This window comes from Sebastes umbrosus, chromosome 23 (assembly GCF_015220745.1).
Source record: "Sebastes umbrosus isolate fSebUmb1 chromosome 23, fSebUmb1.pri, whole genome shotgun sequence".
Taxonomy (NCBI): domain Eukaryota; kingdom Metazoa; phylum Chordata; class Actinopteri; order Perciformes; family Sebastidae; genus Sebastes; species Sebastes umbrosus.
In genome coordinates, this window is record NC_051291.1 from 4,762,851 (window position 1) to 4,780,971 (window position 18,121).

The 18,121-nt window shown below is 39.7% G+C and overlaps 2 protein-coding genes and 1 long non-coding RNA gene across 6 annotated transcripts in view; 2 read left to right on the forward strand and 1 right to left on the reverse strand.

Moving 5' to 3' along the window:
* Positions 1–480: 480 nt before the first annotated feature.
* On the forward strand, positions 481–8,216 carry LOC119483184 (HMG box-containing protein 1-like). 2 transcript variants are annotated; one of them, XM_037761292.1, is made up of 13 exons: positions 481–583; positions 2,148–2,240; positions 4,169–4,276; positions 4,354–4,549; positions 4,998–5,133; positions 5,399–5,510; positions 5,637–5,722; positions 5,890–6,046; positions 6,125–6,269; positions 6,358–6,476; positions 7,220–7,403; positions 7,490–7,631; positions 7,739–8,216. In XM_037761292.1, exons 2-13 carry the CDS (start codon positions 2,162–2,164, stop codon positions 7,754–7,756), a joined length of 1,482 nt encoding a protein of 493 aa, XP_037617220.1. In that variant the 5' UTR covers positions 481–583; positions 2,148–2,161; the 3' UTR covers positions 7,757–8,216. The 2 variants fall into 2 exon arrangements, with proteins under 2 accessions (XP_037617220.1, XP_037617219.1); XM_037761291.1 differs by lacking the exon at positions 481–583 and adding an exon at positions 1,892–2,006.
* A 639-nt stretch (positions 8,217–8,855) lies between these two features.
* LOC119482532 lies at positions 8,856–10,996 on the forward strand. Its single transcript, XR_005205453.1, has 2 exons — positions 8,856–8,894; positions 9,224–10,996. It is a non-coding gene; the product is annotated as an uncharacterized LOC119482532 (long non-coding RNA).
* A 2,282-nt stretch (positions 10,997–13,278) lies between these two features.
* ptprz1b (protein tyrosine phosphatase receptor type Z1b) overlaps positions 13,279–18,121 on the reverse strand; it is a 69,537-nt gene continuing 64,694 nt past the window's right edge. For all 3 annotated transcript variants that reach the window (XM_037760116.1, XM_037760118.1, XM_037760117.1), the window contains 13 exons: positions 17,928–18,010; positions 17,700–17,834; positions 17,238–17,369; positions 16,986–17,143; positions 16,764–16,899; positions 16,529–16,675; positions 16,304–16,397; positions 15,436–15,509; positions 15,065–15,193; positions 14,801–14,941; positions 14,560–14,696; positions 14,328–14,463; positions 13,279–14,136 (listed from right to left, as the gene is read on the reverse strand). In XM_037760116.1, the coding sequence (XP_037616044.1) occupies positions 13,993–14,136; positions 14,328–14,463; positions 14,560–14,696; positions 14,801–14,941; positions 15,065–15,193; positions 15,436–15,509; positions 16,304–16,397; positions 16,529–16,675; positions 16,764–16,899; positions 16,986–17,143; positions 17,238–17,369; positions 17,700–17,834; positions 17,928–18,010 (1,646 nt within the window). In that variant the 3' untranslated portion in view covers positions 13,279–13,992. The remainder of the gene's footprint in view (positions 14,137–14,327; positions 14,464–14,559; positions 14,697–14,800; positions 14,942–15,064; positions 15,194–15,435; positions 15,510–16,303; positions 16,398–16,528; positions 16,676–16,763; positions 16,900–16,985; positions 17,144–17,237; positions 17,370–17,699; positions 17,835–17,927; positions 18,011–18,121) is intronic.

An 18,121-nucleotide genomic window follows, 5' to 3' on the forward strand; every position in this document is an offset into this window, starting at 1 on the left:
AAAATGTTGCAAAATGTCCTCTCTGTGGGACTAATAAAGGAATATCTTATCTTATCTTATATATATATTTTTTATTTTTTACAATAAAACAAACACAGAATAGACAGCACCCAGTACCATTACATAAAATAACAGAAAGAAAGAGGATTTTCTCTTTATATATATATATATATATATCCTTTTTTATTTTTTTTCTTCCTTTTCCTCATAACAAAATATAATAAAATTAAATATGGATAAAACAAAATGGAGAGAAAAATAAATTAAAGAAAGAAAAAAATAAACAAATAAACAAATAAATAAATAAATACAAAAATAAACAAATAAATAAATAAATACAAAAATAAAGAAAGAAAAAAACAAACAGCTCATTATACAGGAGGGTGGTATTTATGGCTCAGCCATCTTTCATCATTGTAACCCACCCAATGTTTTATTGTTGTAGCCATGATAATGAACTGCACTGAACTGACCAATCAGGACGCGAGAAGCTGTTGATTGACAGCTCGGCCGGCCAATAGGAGCGCTGGGGAAGAGGTTGTTTATACCCGCCCCCTTTCCCTCTCACAAGGCGACTGTTTTGGTGAGTTAAGGAAAGTTCATTGAATTCATTTACTGCTTTTAAAGCGTCTAATTTGACCAGAAACGACGCGATTTGAATGGTTTTAACTTAAACTTTGCACACGAGTAATAATGTGGAGCTGACAACGTTTATTTTGGTCGTTTTCGTCGACGTTAACTTGTCGTTTTGTCCAACAGCTACTTTTGTTTCGTGACAACAAAACTTAACTTCGTGTAATGAAGTTTATCCACGTTTAAAATCATTGACATCGTTAGTATTTAGTACCAGTCGGTAGTGTAACAGTAGTTGAGTGTATTTGTGGTGGTTAATGTCGTGTTTTTTGTGTTTATTTTGAACTATTTAACTCTTAAATGTGTTATCGCTCCTCTTCTCATCAGTTGAATGAATGGGCTTCTACTGCGCATGCGCGAAGGATCTCAAAGTTTATAAACAAGAGGAGGTCACATGACCAGAATATTGTGAAATAGATAAGAGGCTCTTATCATGTTTACATGTTTGAAATGCAATATTTAGCCTATTCTATACATCTACATAGTGCTTTGAGGATGTGTCTAAATTTGGTGTATTATTATGTAACCAGATCAGGGTTACCTTGTGTCACCCTGTCTCCTTATGTCACCTCAACCATTTACAGCCTATACATTACAGCTCATTGGAGGATCATGTTTCTGTAGTCTGGTCTAGATAGATAGATATATAGTAACATTATTGATCCCGAGGGAAAATTCAAGTTTCCAGCATCACAGTTCCATAGTGCAAAACATGTTAGTAAAAAGGCAGTAACAAAGTTAGAAGTACAAAGTACAAAAAAATATACCAGATATAAAAATACAAGGAGATGAAGAAAACTGTTAAAACATATTTATAGACCTTTAACACTGGTAGTGGGGGAAAAAGGAGAACGGTCTGCAGGACAGATGATAATGCATACAGTGCACTTTCATGGACTAAGCTAATGGAGTTACCCTGCACTATACTAGTTTTTAACAGTCTCTTCTGCACTATATTCACTTTTTGAATAGTCTTGTATCACAGCTGTTACCCTGCACTATATTCAGTTTTAACAGTTTTCTTCATCTCCTTGTATTTTTATATTATTTATTATTATTTTATATATCTGGTATATTTTTTTGTACTTTGCACTACTAACTTTTTTACTGCCTTTTTACTAACATGTGTTGCACTATGGAACTGTGATGCTGGAAACTTGAATTTCCCTCTGCATCAATACAGTTACTATCTATCTATCTATCTATCTTGTGTCTAAACTGGGTGTATTATTAGATAACCAGATCAGGGTTACCTTGTGTCACCCCGTGTCTCCTTATGTCATCTCAACCATTTATAGCCTATACATTACAGCTCATTGGAGGATCATGTTTCTGTAGTCTGGTCTATGACTATAATGCGGACACAGATGCCAGTAATGTTATATTTTCCACCTACAGTATATTTCCTATATCCTTTAATTTAATAACGAGTTACATAAAAAAAACATGCTAATAAAGTGAGACGTGTTGGCTATAGAGTAAACAGATATTGTATGTTTGTGTTTGTGTTTCAGTGCCTGTAGACATCATGGTTTGGGAGGTGGTGACCCCGGCTGTGCTGTCCAGTGACCCCAAACATCATTCTGAGCCTGAGGGTGAACACACAGGTAACCACAGAGCGGTCAGTGGACTGCAGCAGGGCCGACTCTAGCACCTTTAGGTGCACTAGGTGAAATTCTGATTTGGTGATTTTGGCTTAAAAGTGTTTAGACAGTTTCACTACAATGAGAGTTACAAGGATGAAAAGTGTATTTATTTATTTGTCCTTATATTACCTCAATGCCAAAAACATGGAAGGGCGCTCACCGGCATTTTTTTTGTATTATTGTTTTTTAGAGGGCGATCAGCGCCCCTCAGAAGGTGGCGCCCTAGGCAACCACCTATATGACCCATGCCTTAAGCCAGCCCAGAAGCCTGTACTACGAAGCAGAATTTGCCGTTAGCGAGGTAACTTCATTGTTAACCCTTCAGGGTTTTCCGTCCTACGAAGGTGGTTCACTTCTACCCCGGGGTAGATCGCTATGGTAATTTATGCTGAACAGCTAACCTGCTCCGGAGCAGGTTATGTTCCAGATAAGAGATCAACTCTTATAAAAGCACCGCCTACTGACCAATAAGAGCTCGGTGCGGGGATCATATGACATTACACAAATACGAAGAAGTTACAGTCATAACCCAGGCTACAAACAACACAGTTTAAACTGACAAATGCAGGAAGGACAGCTGGCTGTGTGCTGGGGTGTTTACCGTTTTGAATTATATTTCTATATTGTTTTTTTTTACTTGGTCTTGAGTCTGTTTCACATCCATTACATTTCTTAAAGCTACTTATATCTAGATAGATAGATAGATAGATAGATAGATAGATAGATAGATAGATAGATAGATAGATAGATAGTAACTGTATTGATCCCGAGGGAAATTCAAAACGACTATATCTGACTTTTGAGTGTTCCATTAAATTAATAAGTTTGTTAATTTACGCATTCACACATCGGTAGTTTTTTCTTTTGATAACTGTCCTTCCTGCATTTGGCAGCTTCAACTGTGTTACTTTAGTCTGGATTAAGTGTTTAACTTCTTCGTATTTGTCTAATATACTTTGCTCTTCCTGTCTGTCTGCAAACAAACACCGCCCCGTTCATGTGAACGCGCTCATAGCCAGACAGAGAAACTCTGGGTTGATTTACTGAGTTGATAACCACCTTCGTAGGACCGCTTAGCTTGCTCTCGTTTGTTAGGGTTAGTGAAGCCAGATAACGAGAAGATACCCTGGGTATGTTGAACTTGCTTCGTAGTACAGGCCTCTGGACTGCAGAATTAACTTGCATCTGTACTAGATTTAAAAGAATTGGATCCTACAGGACTACTTTATAGCATCTTTTGTTAGACCCTCCCAACATCTGTGTCCTTCAAACTCCACATACTCCTCCTGCTTGTAACTAACTCAGGCATTCCAATAAAATGTGTAGTTTCTCCCAAACCCAGGCCGAAACAACCCCGATGATGTCAAACTTTGAAAAGCCTCTTAGAGCGACAGAAACACATTATACAGCTGAGTAAGCTGATCGTCCCACATAACTACCAACCAGCTGCCAGGCTAATCTCTAGAGCTGCAACAATTAATCATTTAACTCATTAGTTGTCAACTATTAAATTAATCATCAACTATTTTGATAAAATATTAATTGAGTCATTTATTAAGAAAAAATTCTCTGATTCCAGCTTGTTAAATGTGAATATTTTCTGATTTCTTTACTCCTCTATGACTGTAAACTGAATATCTTTGAGTTGTTTGTTTGCACCGAGTTTTAGAAAGATGTTTATTATTCTATTCACAAATGTGTTTTACTATTACTGCCCATACGATACTATGATCACTATGTAAATCTTATATTATATATTATATAATAGTTATTCTAAAGGCTGCGTTAATCTATGAACAAATTATGCTGTGAAATTTAATCAACAAATACATCCTGTAAAACTAGTCAAATGTGCTCTGACACTGTTGTTTGTGTGGTCTTACCTTCAGGAGTGATGATGGATGCAGATGGAGACCAATCACATGATCTGCTTCGCTGTGAGGAACGCCTCCCCTCCTCACCTGGCTTCCCTACTAGCGACAGTTACATGGAATACGGTACATAAGACACAAGCATGCGTCGGGTTTAACACAGCACATGGATGAATAGCTTCAAGTTTGTTTTCTCCTCCTAGACGACCTCCCGGACCTGCAGGAGGTTCAGGAAGAGATGGAGCAGACAGCGCCACCCATCTTCCAGGTGGACATGGGTGTGTCGCACCAGGAGCGACATGCGCACACACATCCTCCTGACACACACTGGCTGACGCAGCTGGCTCACATCGCCACCGGACCTCAGAGCCCATTGCTGCAAGAGTCTCCTAACAGCAGGTAGCTGTGCTTTGTAGTAAAACATGAATGTTATTGAGGACAAGTATGAATATCCCCAACCATGTTACAGATCTAAACAAACACCTTTATTGTAATTAAAGGGATTGTTTGGAACAAAACACCTAAACTATCCACTTAATATTTTTGGCCTAAAATATTATTTTTTATTTTTTTTTTGACTATTTACAATATGTAAACTATTCCTCAGATTATTAAAAAGTCCCAGAGACAATATTGAGGAAATGACCTCTCCAACCTTGCTCTGAAGTTTTCAGTTTCAATATTACAGGAACGCCACTTCTTCTGAATCTGGCCCACAGCCCTACAAACTGTCTTGTGTCACTCTCTGTTCGACATAACTTACTACAAGTCAGGGCATTCTCTGTGTCGCTGTGGGTGTCACGCACTCACAGTCTCCATTCCACTCACTAGTCTGTGTCATTTTCAGCTCCTCTCCGGCCTGCCTCTCCAGCACCAGCAGCAATCTACATTCCTACGCTCGGCCTCCTCCCCCTCTCCCCAGCAACAGCAGCAGCAGCCGGTCGTCCCCCAGAGGTCACGGCAGGGAGCGCCGACGCACCAGGGTAGGGCTTGTGTTTACTTGCTCCCTGTCTTTACTTCATCATCACTCACTGTCACTAACACGATATCTGAAGAACAAATCAAAATGATGTTTTACTTACTAAAACTGACTCACCTCCAGCCATGTGCCACAGAAAGCTGTGTGTGTGTGTGCAGGTCAATACGGAGCTGCTGTAGTAGTTTGTACAAACCCACAGCTTTTGGCTCTTTTGCAGCTGTTTATTCCCAAGTTGTGTCTGACATTTCTTCCTCTTCATGTTTCCACAGAAGAGCAGTGAATGTGGTTCTGCGGTGTCAACCAGATCCTCTCTGTCTGATGATGAAGACATGGGCTGGAGCTTCTCCTGTCCACCCACCGCCTGGCACTGCTTTCTCAAAGGTAGACACACATACTTTTGCCGCCAATTCACACAAGGTCATAAAAAATGTTTTCTCCGCTGGGAAGACATAAATGTAAATTCGAGGCTATCGTTTATATCACAGAGCAGCTATTCTCTGTCATCAGGCACTCATCTGCGTTTCCAGAGCAGCCTTAATGCGAAGTGGCAAGACGTCGAGGACCTGGACGAGGAACGATCCAGGTCTCTGAAGGTACATTATGCAAGACGCTTGTGGCTGTACTTAAAAGAGTTCACGGTGTACTTCTTGATTTGGTTTCCATCTTAATGCGTATAGTGGGTCTGAATTTCTAGATCTCTCTTAAAGCGATAGTTCAGTTCATGTACGTAATGAGAAAAGCACTGCTTGCTCTTTTGCAGAGTTATGGCTCTGAGGGTCTGCAGCTGGTGGAGCATTCAGAGACTGTGTTGTCTGGTCAGACTGTCCTACAGCTGACCTTTGACCCCGGGGCATTTGGACGTGTCCCCGTGACCGCCCGGTGCCAACTTGATCACCCCTTTTACGTCAAAAACAAAGGTAGGAGTGATGATGAGAAAACACTGGAATTGTTAAAAAAAAAATGGAGTTTTTACAGTCTGTCTTTTTTTCTGTCAGGGTGGTCGTCATTTCACCCGAGCTTGACAGTGGTGCGTTATGGTATACCTTGCTATGAAATGGAGGTGGGGGACGTGTGCCTTCCTCCAGGACACAGAGACGCCAAACACACCGACGACTCGTTGGTCTTTGACACATTCAAGAGGTAAAAGAGGCACCTGTTCTAAACATAAAGCAGCAAAATGATGTCAGTGTGTGTGAAACACCTGTTTTTATGTATGCGTCTTCCTCAGTTACGATTTCACTCCGCTGGACTCCTCTGCGGTTTACGTGTTGAGCAGTATGGCCAGACGGCGGCGTGCCTCCCAGTCCAGCGGTGGAGCTGTTTCTCCAGACAGAGACGCATTACAAGGTACTGTACTTCAAGTTTCCTACATTTATATGGAGGATGGAATCTGCCAAAGTCAAAAATAAATAAATAAATGACTCCATAAATAAACAAATATGTCATTAAATGCAGCAACTTTTTTTTATGAACTTTTAAATTTATTTATTTTTGCATTCATTTTATATTTATTTATTTATTTATTTATTTATTTATTTATGTATTTATGTATTTATGTATTCATGCATTTATCCATTTATTTATGCACACATGCCAAAAATAAATAAATGCAAAAATAAATAAATTCATTTAAAAATAAGTAAAAATAAATAAATAAATTAAAGGGAAAATGAAACATTTATTTATGTATTTATTTTATTAATTTTTAAATACATTTATTTTTGCATTTATGTTTTATTTATTTATTTTTGCATGCATGTATAAATACATACATTTAAAAATAAATTAAAAATAAATGCATAAACAAATAAATAATAAATACATGAATAAAAAATAAATGCAAAAATAAATTAATAAAAAAATTACAAAAAATATACATAAATAAATAAAAGGGAAAATGATGAGTGATTAAATAAAGGTTCCGTCCTCCATGCATTTGAAGATACTCCACTGTGTGAATAAGCAGAAACATTCAGAACAGGCATTGTTCAGTTTGCAAAATACATAAATATACACTGTACGAAAACACTTAAGCAAGGATGCATTTCATAAAAGAAACTGTCAATTGTGGATCTGTTTAAAACCTGCAGACACCAACAGCGCCGGTCGCTCCCACTCTCCTCGTCAAAAGCCAACCAAAAGCCAGCAAGCCAGCGCAGCAGCAAGTAACAACGCCACGCCCACTAAGTGCAAGCGGCCAATGAATGCCTTTATGCTGTTTGCCAAGAAGTACAGGGTGGAGTACACACAGATGTTCCCAGGCAAAGACAACAGGTAGGTGTGCAACCTTGTCTGCACGTGTGCCGTGAAGCCGCGGTGTGTTTCTTGTAAGGTAATGTGTATGTGTGCGTGTGTTTCAGAGCGATCAGCGTCCTCCTCGGGGAGCAGTGGAAGAAAATGCGGACCGAGGAGCGGCGGACGTTCACCGTGCAGGCCAAAGCCCTCGCAGACGAACAGAAGAGACTCAACCCAGACTGCTGGAAACGCAAGAGAACCAACTCTGTAAGGACGCACACGCACACACACACACACACACACACACACACACACACACACTGCTTAACCCAGTGCTTTATACTGCTGTCTAACTTCTCCTCTCTGTCCAACAGGGCTGTCAGGGAAATTAAGGCCGCAGACAAGAAGAGAGTAAACACACACACTCACACACACACATATTCAGAGGTGACAAAAGAGAGCTATGCGTAACCTAATACAACGCTTTGAAATCATATTTTTATTAACAACAGACTTGCCTTGATCTCCCATAATGAAAAGATTCTCACAAATCTTTAAAACAAAACAAAAGATCGTCTGTTTTTTGTAGACATTTTGAGCTCTTCTCAACAAAACGTCACCTCCCTTTCTCTTGCTTTTTAAAAAAAGTGCTAAATGTAACATTTTAAAGTGGTATCAATTATTAAATTAATTATAACAAGTTATAAAAAACCTTACATTTTAATGCTACAGAGCACCGTAGCGTCTCCCTCCTGACGAAATTACAAAACAGGTCAACTGGGTTATTCATGACTGGAGTTCATCTCCACGATTTTACAATATGTGTGTGAATGTGACAATAATAATAATAATAATAAAAAAAAATAGAGATTCTGGTCATTTCCAGTTTCTCATCATGTGCTTGAAACAGGTGGAAGTTGTGGTGCTGTAGCATTTTAGGTAAAGTAGACAATGTAGCTATATTTCCAAAAAATTATATATTATATACAAAGAAATATTTTAAGTATTTTCTTGCCTGTATTACTTGCATCTGCACTCAAGTGTATTGCACAAGACTTCATATTTTAACTTTGCTTTTGTGTCATTTATCATGTAATATTTAGTTATTGAACAAGTGTACACCGTAAATTCTCAAATAATGACCCTAGAGTTTAAAGAAATATAATAATAATATCATTTTGAAGATTCACAAGCGGCGCGCAGTTAGTGACGAGTTTCCCATCACCCAGCAGCGGTTGGTCCGCCAGAGAGGGTAGGCGGAGCTAACGCAACAGACTCGCTCTTCATCTCACTTGTGGGCAACCTCTGGGTCTGAAAAGTGAAGCCAATGCTGAAGTGCCTTAAACTTGCGTTCTTTCTAACAGCCAGCAGGGGGCGACTCCTCTGGTTGCAAAAAGAAGTCAGATTGTATAGAAGTCTATAAGAAAATGAGCCTACTTCTCACTTGAACCCTTTCACAGTGTGTTTTCAGTTCATGAAAGTTCATTTAACATTTCCGTCGCCTAAAAATGTCTCATAGAGCGTTCAGTTGTATTTAGCTCCACCCTCTCGTGTCACTTCTGGTTGCAAAAAAAAACAGATGGTGACAGCCAAAAACGCCAAACTCGAGGCTTCAAAACGGCAGTCCACAAACCGATGGGTGATGTCACGGTGACAACGTCCACTTCTTATATATACAGTCTATGCTTGTGTCTGAAGCGGTGTACATTTTTTTTTCCGGCCTCTGCTAGCGTTGCGAGTAACTATGGCTGAACAAACAAAGAAAAGACTGATAACTACAGACGATGAAACTTCAAAAACGAGCGCGAATCCAAAAAAAAAGACAAACAGTCAAAAATTGAAGTCACAACCTCTGGGAGGTGAGATCCAAAAACAGACCTGCAGTTACCGCTTATCTCCGTAGGTGCCGCCAAAGACAACGAAACAGTGATCTTTGAGAACTCGGAGCGAATCAGGCCTTTATTAGTTATGTCTAACTAATCCAATTTATAACCATATATAACTCCTGTTTTCTAAACATAAAAAAATGTCCAGCAGTTCAGAGGGCAGAATGCCTTCACTTCTCTGGAAGGCTTTTATTTTGAAAAAGGAAAGTGTTAGTGTTCAGTTTCACCGACAGTTGCTGGAGAAAGTAGAACGAAAAATACATCGTCCTGATGGAATTAATGCAGTGTTTTTTATTAAGCTGAATTCTCCATTGTAGTGTTGTACTAGCAAGCCATAGCATTTTTTTCCCCGTTTTATGGCTTTTATTTGAGAATTTACGGTAATTAATACGTATTGTCACAAAAGATATAAAATCACGTGGGTATGTTATAGAAAATTGTCATCATAGCAGAGGCGTCAGAATGACACAGACTTGATTTGGATTTGTCAGCCATCATCTACATTCTAACATCTCTATGTGCCATAATAAGATTTCTTAGCTGCGTTTATCAAAGTAACAGTGTACGTGTGTATAATAGATACAGTATATATACGTATATATACTCTATATAACACAGTTGAGCTTCAGTCAAGAGGTTTCCAGAGAAAGACTGGCTTTAACAAATGTTTTTTTTGTGTTCCCTGATAAAATCATAGACAGGAAAAACAAGAAAAAAACATGTTTGTTGCTTGAGGTTTATCTTCCCCGATGAGTTTTGATGGATTTACTTTATGCCAAAAATAGGACACGATTATAAGTCAAGCAGGTCACTGAAAAAACTCAAAACATTTTGTGACAGATAGGATGGGAATATCCAGATGAGATAAAAGATGAGGGACAAAAAAAGTTGATATGGTCACAGATCAACAGTTGTTGCAAACAAAACTAGCGATTAAATAAATAAAGCAAGTAAACTAGCAATTTGATAATATCAGAAATCTGAAAAAAATATGAGGTGTTGTGTTTTTAATCAGACTTGAACATGTTAACATGTACCGTCTCTTATAGAAGCACCTTTGGCTCAGATGATGGAGGTCTAGATCAGTGGTTCCCAACCTGGATTCCAGTGATCGCTGCGTAGGACTTGTGTGATCCAAACATTTCCAATAACTCCAGAGAGCGTTGAAAAGTCCAAAAAATTTTGCTGAAAAGAGATGTAAAAATAATATCCGAAAATTCACAACAAGCTTTTATCTTAACAGAATCTTCAGCTTCAATCCATATTTGTTGGCGTTTAGCCTTTCAAAAACAACATTTTCAGTGCGGCTACAAAGACGTTGGGAACCACTGGTCTAGAGAAATGTTTGCTTATTGATGCGACAGGAATGTGGGAACCCAGATGTGCGAGGCTTTAGCAACATCACGTGAAAGTGAAGCCGAGTGTGAAGGCAGGATGGAGATCTGCTTGGCGTTAAACTGCTTGACGTTTTTACAGAAATAGTAAAAAAACAAACTGCGTAACGAGGTTTATATTCTAAATGCACTATATACACTTTATCTTATGTGACTGCCACGGTATAATGTGTCCTGATGAATATTAATGATTATATAGAAATATATATTTTTTGGTTTTGACTTGTTAACCTCTCATGGTTGTGCATTGATTATATAACTTTCTGTTAATATCATGTCATGTACAGGTTGATCAGGGGAGACAATGCAATACAATGTATTATAATATGAATAAAAGCATGATGAATCTAAATTTGTTCCGTCTTTATGTGTTTGGGGACGATTTAAGAAAACAAAAGGGATAAGTTTGGGTCTAAACAAGAACATTTTATTGTTTTTTCCCCCTCCAGGAAAAAGAAAAAATCATAAACAAGGTTGGAAATAAATCTTGTTGCTATATACATACTGCACCAGGTTTATGGCTGGATATAAAGGTATCGACATTAAGCTGCTACTGTAATCATAAAGATAAAAAGACATAACATTCCATTAAAACTATAAACATGATCAATATTTCCAGGCTAAAATTATCAAATAGAATCCACTCAGTTATTCTGTATATGTGTAAATGACTAGAAAATCCTTTTTTTATATAGTAAAATAGAAAATATATATAGAGGTACAGTATAAACATACAGGAATTTGGCCTTTTGATGTATTCAGGGATATTTACACAGAAAGAGTTCAGACACATTACAGTTGAATCACTGTCTGGCTCAGTTGCTGTAGCCTCTATGTGCCATTTTGCATCCCCAGATGAGCGAAACAAATGGAGTGGATGCAAAATGGGCACAGATAGAAGCCGCAACATTGAAAGCGGAAACATTTGGACTCCCTCAAAAATGGAAACAGTCGTAGCTAGTGGCACAGGGATGCAGAATATCAGTAAATACACTTGTTTGTCTTTCTTTCCACTGATTTGTCTCGTATAAAAACACTAAATGTTTGCAACAATATGACTGAACTGTCTCAGCTGAGTGATGAACTGATTTTATCATAGCTGATTATAATGATTGATTATTCTGTTGCAGGAGTGATTAGAGAGGTTTGGAGATTTTCTGCCTCATTATGAAAAAACTGGTTCCCATCGGAATCTATTGTTCACTACAACGGCGTATTACTTTAGGGCCACTGTAGGTTAAAACAAAAATATATATATATATTACGGAGCCGAGAATTTCCGAGATTAAAGTCATAAATTTAACACAGATATTATCTGAAATTAAAGTCGTACATTTATGAGAACAAAAATACGGATATTGTCTGAGATTAAAGTGGTATATTTACAGACATTTTTTTTGATATTATCCTAGATTAAAGTGGTAATTTTACGAGAAAAAAAACACGGAAATTCTCTGAGAATAAAGTCTTAAATTTACGAGAAAAAAATAGGATATTCTCCTAGATTAAAGTGGTAAATTTAGGAGATAAAAAACATATATTCTCCGAGATTAAAGTGGTAAATGTACAAGAAAAAAGAAATTGTTTTCTTCTGTATTCCGAGTTTTTTTCCTCGGAAATTTGTGACTTTATAATATCAGAGAATATTAAAGTTTTTTTCTTGTAAATTTGTGATTTTTTGTCTCATAAATTTACCACTTTAATCTCAGAGAATATCCATGTTTTTTTCTCATAAAATTACGACTTTAATCTCGTAAATTCTGAGTTTCCGGCTCCTTAATTATTATTATTTTTTTAACTACAATGGCCCTAATATGCCGACGTAATTAACACACATAAATTCAAACTGCATTTTTTTTACAGCCACCTGTCAGGCTTATAGGGACCTTTGTGTTTGACAACCATAGGATAGATCTTGTTTGGAATATCACTTTAAATCCCAGATTGCATCTTTTACAAAACATCCGATAACGTTTTATCTCCTCTTTTACATATGAAAGTAACGAGCGCAACAAGACTTTAAGAAAATAGAAAAAAAATCACAGATCATTATTTTGGCATATTAGTCACACAGTTGTATCAAAACAGGTTTAAAGTACGATAAACATGAATTACAAAAGGCACGGGGTACCAGAGACCATGGAGCCAGTGGCGTCGACACATGAACAGAGAAATACCAGCAGTCAGTTTAATGTCACTAGTGAGGCCTTAAGAGATTTTGGTTATTCAAAATATTTCTCTGTATAAGGATACATACGTGGTAGTTTGAGCCCCAAAAACTGCTGGTTAATGTGCGGTGCATAAAATATGGAGAATGTTCCTGCATCATTTCCCTTTTTTAACATCAAAGTCATCTTGTTGTTCTATTTGTATTTAATTTGTATTTATTTGTATTTTTGTTTTGCCAAATTCACTTTCTATTCATACATTATTTCTGTCTTTTATAAGACGAAGTGATGAAAAAAGAGGACGAGAAGAGATCTCTATTCAGAGAAATAAAAGATGAAAATAGACAGAATTTAAGGTCGGTGCGTTATTGGAATTAAAAAGCTACTTTCATCCTTTTATCATTAAGAAAAAATAATTTCCAAATTAACGAACTAAGGTCGAAATTTTCTTTTGATGTTTTTTTTGTGTGCTTTATTCCAAATTCATTTAGTTTTTAATTAAACGTGTCGGAGCTCGGCAGCTTCATGCTGACCAGCAACAGCTGGAAAAGTTTGTTGGTTCTTGTTGAAAAGGCAGTAAAAGCTGTTTTTGGTACCACTTTCTAATAATGGACATGCTATAATGGATGTCTGAATTGTAACTGTATAAATATGAATGTATAAATAAATCGGTTACTGGGTTGGGGCTGGTGTTTTGTCCTTTCTACTCAGTAAAAATGCAGTTACAAATCTTGATAATTCATTAATAAATGCTCATCATTCACTTTCGAATAAGCCATCAAGAATGTAGTTACAATTTAAATCCTTTATAGACTGTGAATTATTAGAAAGTGGTACCTTTTCTCTTTTAAAAGGATGAGTCACATAACGGCCAGTTGGTCACTTTATCTGACGTGAGGGTAAACATCAGTAATGAGCTCCGTGTGTCTGTGTAGATTCTGTAGCTCAGTCTGCGGCGCATGTGAACACTAACAGTACGATAAGTAAAGGTTATCACTTTAATGACCTGTCTAGACCTGCCACACGCTCAGCGGACTCAGCTACAGTATGAACCACAGACACAGAATGATCATCCTCCCATCTCATGTCAGGCCAAACCTCCGTCACCACATCACCGGTCTATACCGCTGTGTGAATGTGTGCTTGTATGATGCATTTTCTGTGTGTTATGTGTGTGTGTCTACATGAGTGACTCCAGGCTCTCGGCGATGTTAGTCCGTCCCATCGTTACGGATCCGTTGGTTTCTGGACTCTGCAGGGCTCTCTGGTCTTCCTGGCTGCTCACCAGACTCAGCACGGCTCGGTACAGATACTGGTACTGCTCCTGTGAGGGCAAAACACAGACTCAAGGCTGAACCATCTTCTATTATAAAAATACCTCTTACCGGTTAGTTAAAGTTGCTCACCTTATTGTCATTTTAAGGTTCATAAAGTGGTGACAGAGAGAAACTGGAGCATTAACAGTATTTTGTGTGTGTTGTCCATCTTTATATACAGTCTACAGTGTGTACTTACTACATCATTAAAAACCCCAGGCCTCATGAGGTTGGTCATCCGTGCCACCTGGTAAACGTCTACCGCTCCCTCCTCCTCTAGCTGGCTGGACAGGGCAGTGAGGGCACAGAACAGCCCCGATGTAGCACCTCCCAACCTAAACACACACACACACACACACACACACATATAGGATCACTCATTCATCCGACACTTTCTCTGTAAGGGTTAAATCTGTCTGTGTCGTACTCACGGATCATGTATGATCGTGGGTCTGCCTGATTGTCTGCTGTGCTCTCTGACTGCGCTGACCAGATCAAAACTGTTCCTGATGGGACTGTCTGGGTTGGGCCAGCAGGCGGCGCTGTACTGACGCACCTCCAACACATTCTAGGAAAAACAGAAAGGAGGGAGTGAGATATGTGACGGCACAAGTAGCTCAAATGCTTGCCTTTAAATGTATATATACTGTAAAACCCAGTGTACTGTGTTACCTGTGGAGAGTCCACTGTGAAGTCCTGCACCAGAAGTCTCTCGTCATTCGACAGACACACGTGCTCCTCCCCCAAGTATGACACAGTGAAACCCTCGAAGCTCATTGGCTGGTCTTTACTCGGCCAGTAAACGTCTTCACTCTGACATAAACAGGAAAACATGTAAGAGTGTGTTTACATATAGTCATTGTATAAGTACTGTACAGAGTATGTGTGTCTGTGTGTGTGTGTTTGTGTGTGTGTGTGTGTGTGTGTGTGTTGTACCTGACAGTGTGTGTCTGGCAGGCGGACAACAGTGTGTGTGTTGTGCTCCCAGATCAGCCTCCAGAAATCTGCCACCGTGCTGCTCAGAGGAGTCTGGCTCACTATGAACTCCTTACTGTGGTGATGTCCCTGTGAAGACACCGACAGCATCAAACTACAAGAACATGTTTTGTTGACGTCGAAGGGCACTTTCACAAGCCAGAGCAACGTTTGGCTGGTCCGAAGCACAGTTAAATTGATACTTTTGGTTTGTTTTCTATTTGGTCTGGTTCGGTTTCACAGCGCACAAAATAAAAACAGCAAAGGCGTTTTAACAAACATTTTTACTTCACTCTTTAATACGGTAACAGCTTAATTCCCAGTTGTCTTACCATGACGTAGGAGGCGTTGATGTACCCTGTGGCGTTTGTCTCTGAAGCGGTCAGACACACTCTTGATCTTTCCACTACACAAAAAACACAAAGACACAAGTTTATTTTCACCACACTGGTAAGCTAACCAATCACAGCAGGGGTCATATGGTCGTGCAACTCAAGCCTCGGCCACACTGGGAACGTCAGGAGCGCGTGGCGGCTGCGTTACCTGTTGTTGTTTATTTTGCGCGTCTCAGCTGCGTCTCTTCAAGAGATTTGAAGTCTCGCCTATTTTTAACGCGAGCCGCGTACGGTTCACAGACAGTGAAAGTGATCTAATGACTTTATATTAACATCATATCAGCAACATTACTACAGTTTCAATGTCTGTATCTGTAGAATATGTTACGGAGATGAAAAAAGTAATGACACTTCCTGCTTTCATTTCAAAATAAAAGCCCTCAAGCATTTCTTCTGTGGACAGAATTCCTTCATTTGTTATCATGAGGCTTTTATTTTGAAATATTTGCAGGGCAGTGTTGTAGAACATGCAGTGACTTGCAGAGCTCCATGAATGAATAAAGTACCGGGTTTTAATGGTGGATTATTACTATTATTTACAAAAATTACATTTATAATTAAAAGAAATGGCCATTATGAAAGGTAAACTCTATGCAGAAAGAAAGGGCTGACAGTAGCAGCTGCAGCAGCAGAAACGCAGCTGACCGGCAGCTGGTCTGAACACCCAACGCGTGAATCACGCAGCCGCCACGCGCTCCTGACGTTCCCAGTGTCGATACGCCACTCTGCCAATGAATTAAGGGTGTGATCGTGTGTCTTTTTTTCAACATGGCTGTGGATGAAATGTCTGATGCCCGCTGCTTACCGGGCATCAGAGCTCTGGCTCTGTTCCTCTCAGCGTTGCCGTCTCTCAGGGCGGTGCTGTAGTCGGCGTGCTTCGCCTGACGCTGACTGATCAACTGAAACACAACAAAAAGACATTTGCAACATTCAGCGTGAACACTTGCACGATAATATGATCAAAAAATGTAAAAGGAGAGTACAAAATAGAGGTTTATAAAACATGGAAGGAAAAGGCAACATGCTGTACCTTGAACTGTTTGTCCATGCGCGTCCTGCCTGACACTCCAGGGGTCAGGAGGTCAGACACATAATTGTGGAGGAGGTCAGAGGTCACCGAGGTGCCGCGGCTCAAGATGGCCTCCACCAGAGTGTCGTGGATGAAGACGTACTGCTCCTGCAGGACAGACAAAGAGACAGTTCGTTCTCTCAGTGAGGGTTGACTGGATGGACGTTGCTGAGTGTGTGTCCTTGTGTTCGCTCACCTCCGTCTGAACCAGGAAGTTCCTCTGCGTCCGGACGTGCTTTAGGAAACCAAGAACGTTCACCGTGCCCTGATCCTGGATCTGCTGCAGCATGCTGTCGATCACTATGTAGGTTCCTGTCCTTCCTACGCCGGCACTGTGACACACATCACATCACGTCAGATACATAGATTCAGATGAAGTAGAAGCTCTCTTCTGTAATCTATCCCACACACGGTTTACCTGCAGTGTACCAGTACGGGTCCCATCTCCTGCGTCCGTGCTCGGGAAGACGCTCTGATGAAGGACAGGACAGGCAGAGTGTATTCTGGGACGCCCATGTCCGGCCACTGGGTGTAGTGGTAATGGAGGACGGTGTGTTCAACTCTCCTCTGAGAAGCCTGTAAAGACGGTTATTACAAATATAACATTAATAATAATTGTCGCTGCAGTCAGCGTTGTATGTTGGCGTATGTGTGCACGTGTGAGACGTACCTTATTTGTACTGTCTCTGACAGTGAACGTGCGCAGTGTGTAGTACGCGAGGGTCTTTCTGCTTTTCAGGGTCACCTGGTAGGGGCCGTACTCTTCCTGGTTCTCCTCCGGCCAGTACTGGTCACATTTAGTCTGTAGAAAGATGACGGAGATAAAGACTGCTGCCTCCAAGTGACCAAAGTGGCTTATTGCCACTGACAGATCACAGACTTTATTCTAGATAACATTCACTTTAAGGTACATTTCAGCATCTTGTTTTAGATAAAAATTAGAAGGCATCAAAATGAACTTGTTGCAATTAAAACAAAACACCATTTCCAATCTCTATAAGCAGCACAGGATTGGAAAACTCAAGCTTGACCTCTACATGTGATGATGAAAAGAAAGACAGATGCTGAAATTGCCAGATGTGTGTGTTTGTTGTGTCAGACTGGTGGTCGAAGGAGTAGAGCGACCTCCTACCCGTCCTTTCTCCTTGAGGTTGGTGATCATGACGATGACGCCGACGTTCTGCTGCCAGATCATCCTCCAGAAGTCCTCCCTGCCCGCTCTGAGAGGCCCCTGAGCAGCGACATACGCCCTCGTCCGCTCATAACCCTGCAGAAGGAAAACCGCTACGTAGTCAAGACAACACTCCCGTGGGGATGTACAATAGAGACTGTACAGTAATAGATTAAAAAACATACTTACGTCTACAAAGTTAGCGTTGATGTAGTCTCCACATCTCCCATCTCTGTCCAAACTGCTGGAGAGTTTGACTCTACTGTGGTCATCTGGGAGAGGAAAGGGTTAATTCAGCAACTGCTGGCTTTCACAATCATACATTGAACGTTGAACAGTGATCATAGTGAATAGTGATCATAGTGAGAAGTGATCATAGTGAA

Coding starts and splice junctions, on each gene's coding strand:
- LOC119483184 (XM_037761291.1), top strand. CDS start 1,910: ATGTCATCTCAACCATTTATAGCCTATACATTACAGCTCATTGGAGGA. Junction 2,007..2,147: donor TAATGCGGACACAGATGCCA/GTAATGTTATAT, acceptor TTTGTGTTTCAG/TGCCTGTAGACATCATGGTT. Junction 7,404..7,489: donor TTCCCAGGCAAAGACAACAG/GTAGGTGTGCAA, acceptor CGTGTGTTTCAG/AGCGATCAGCGTCCTCCTCG.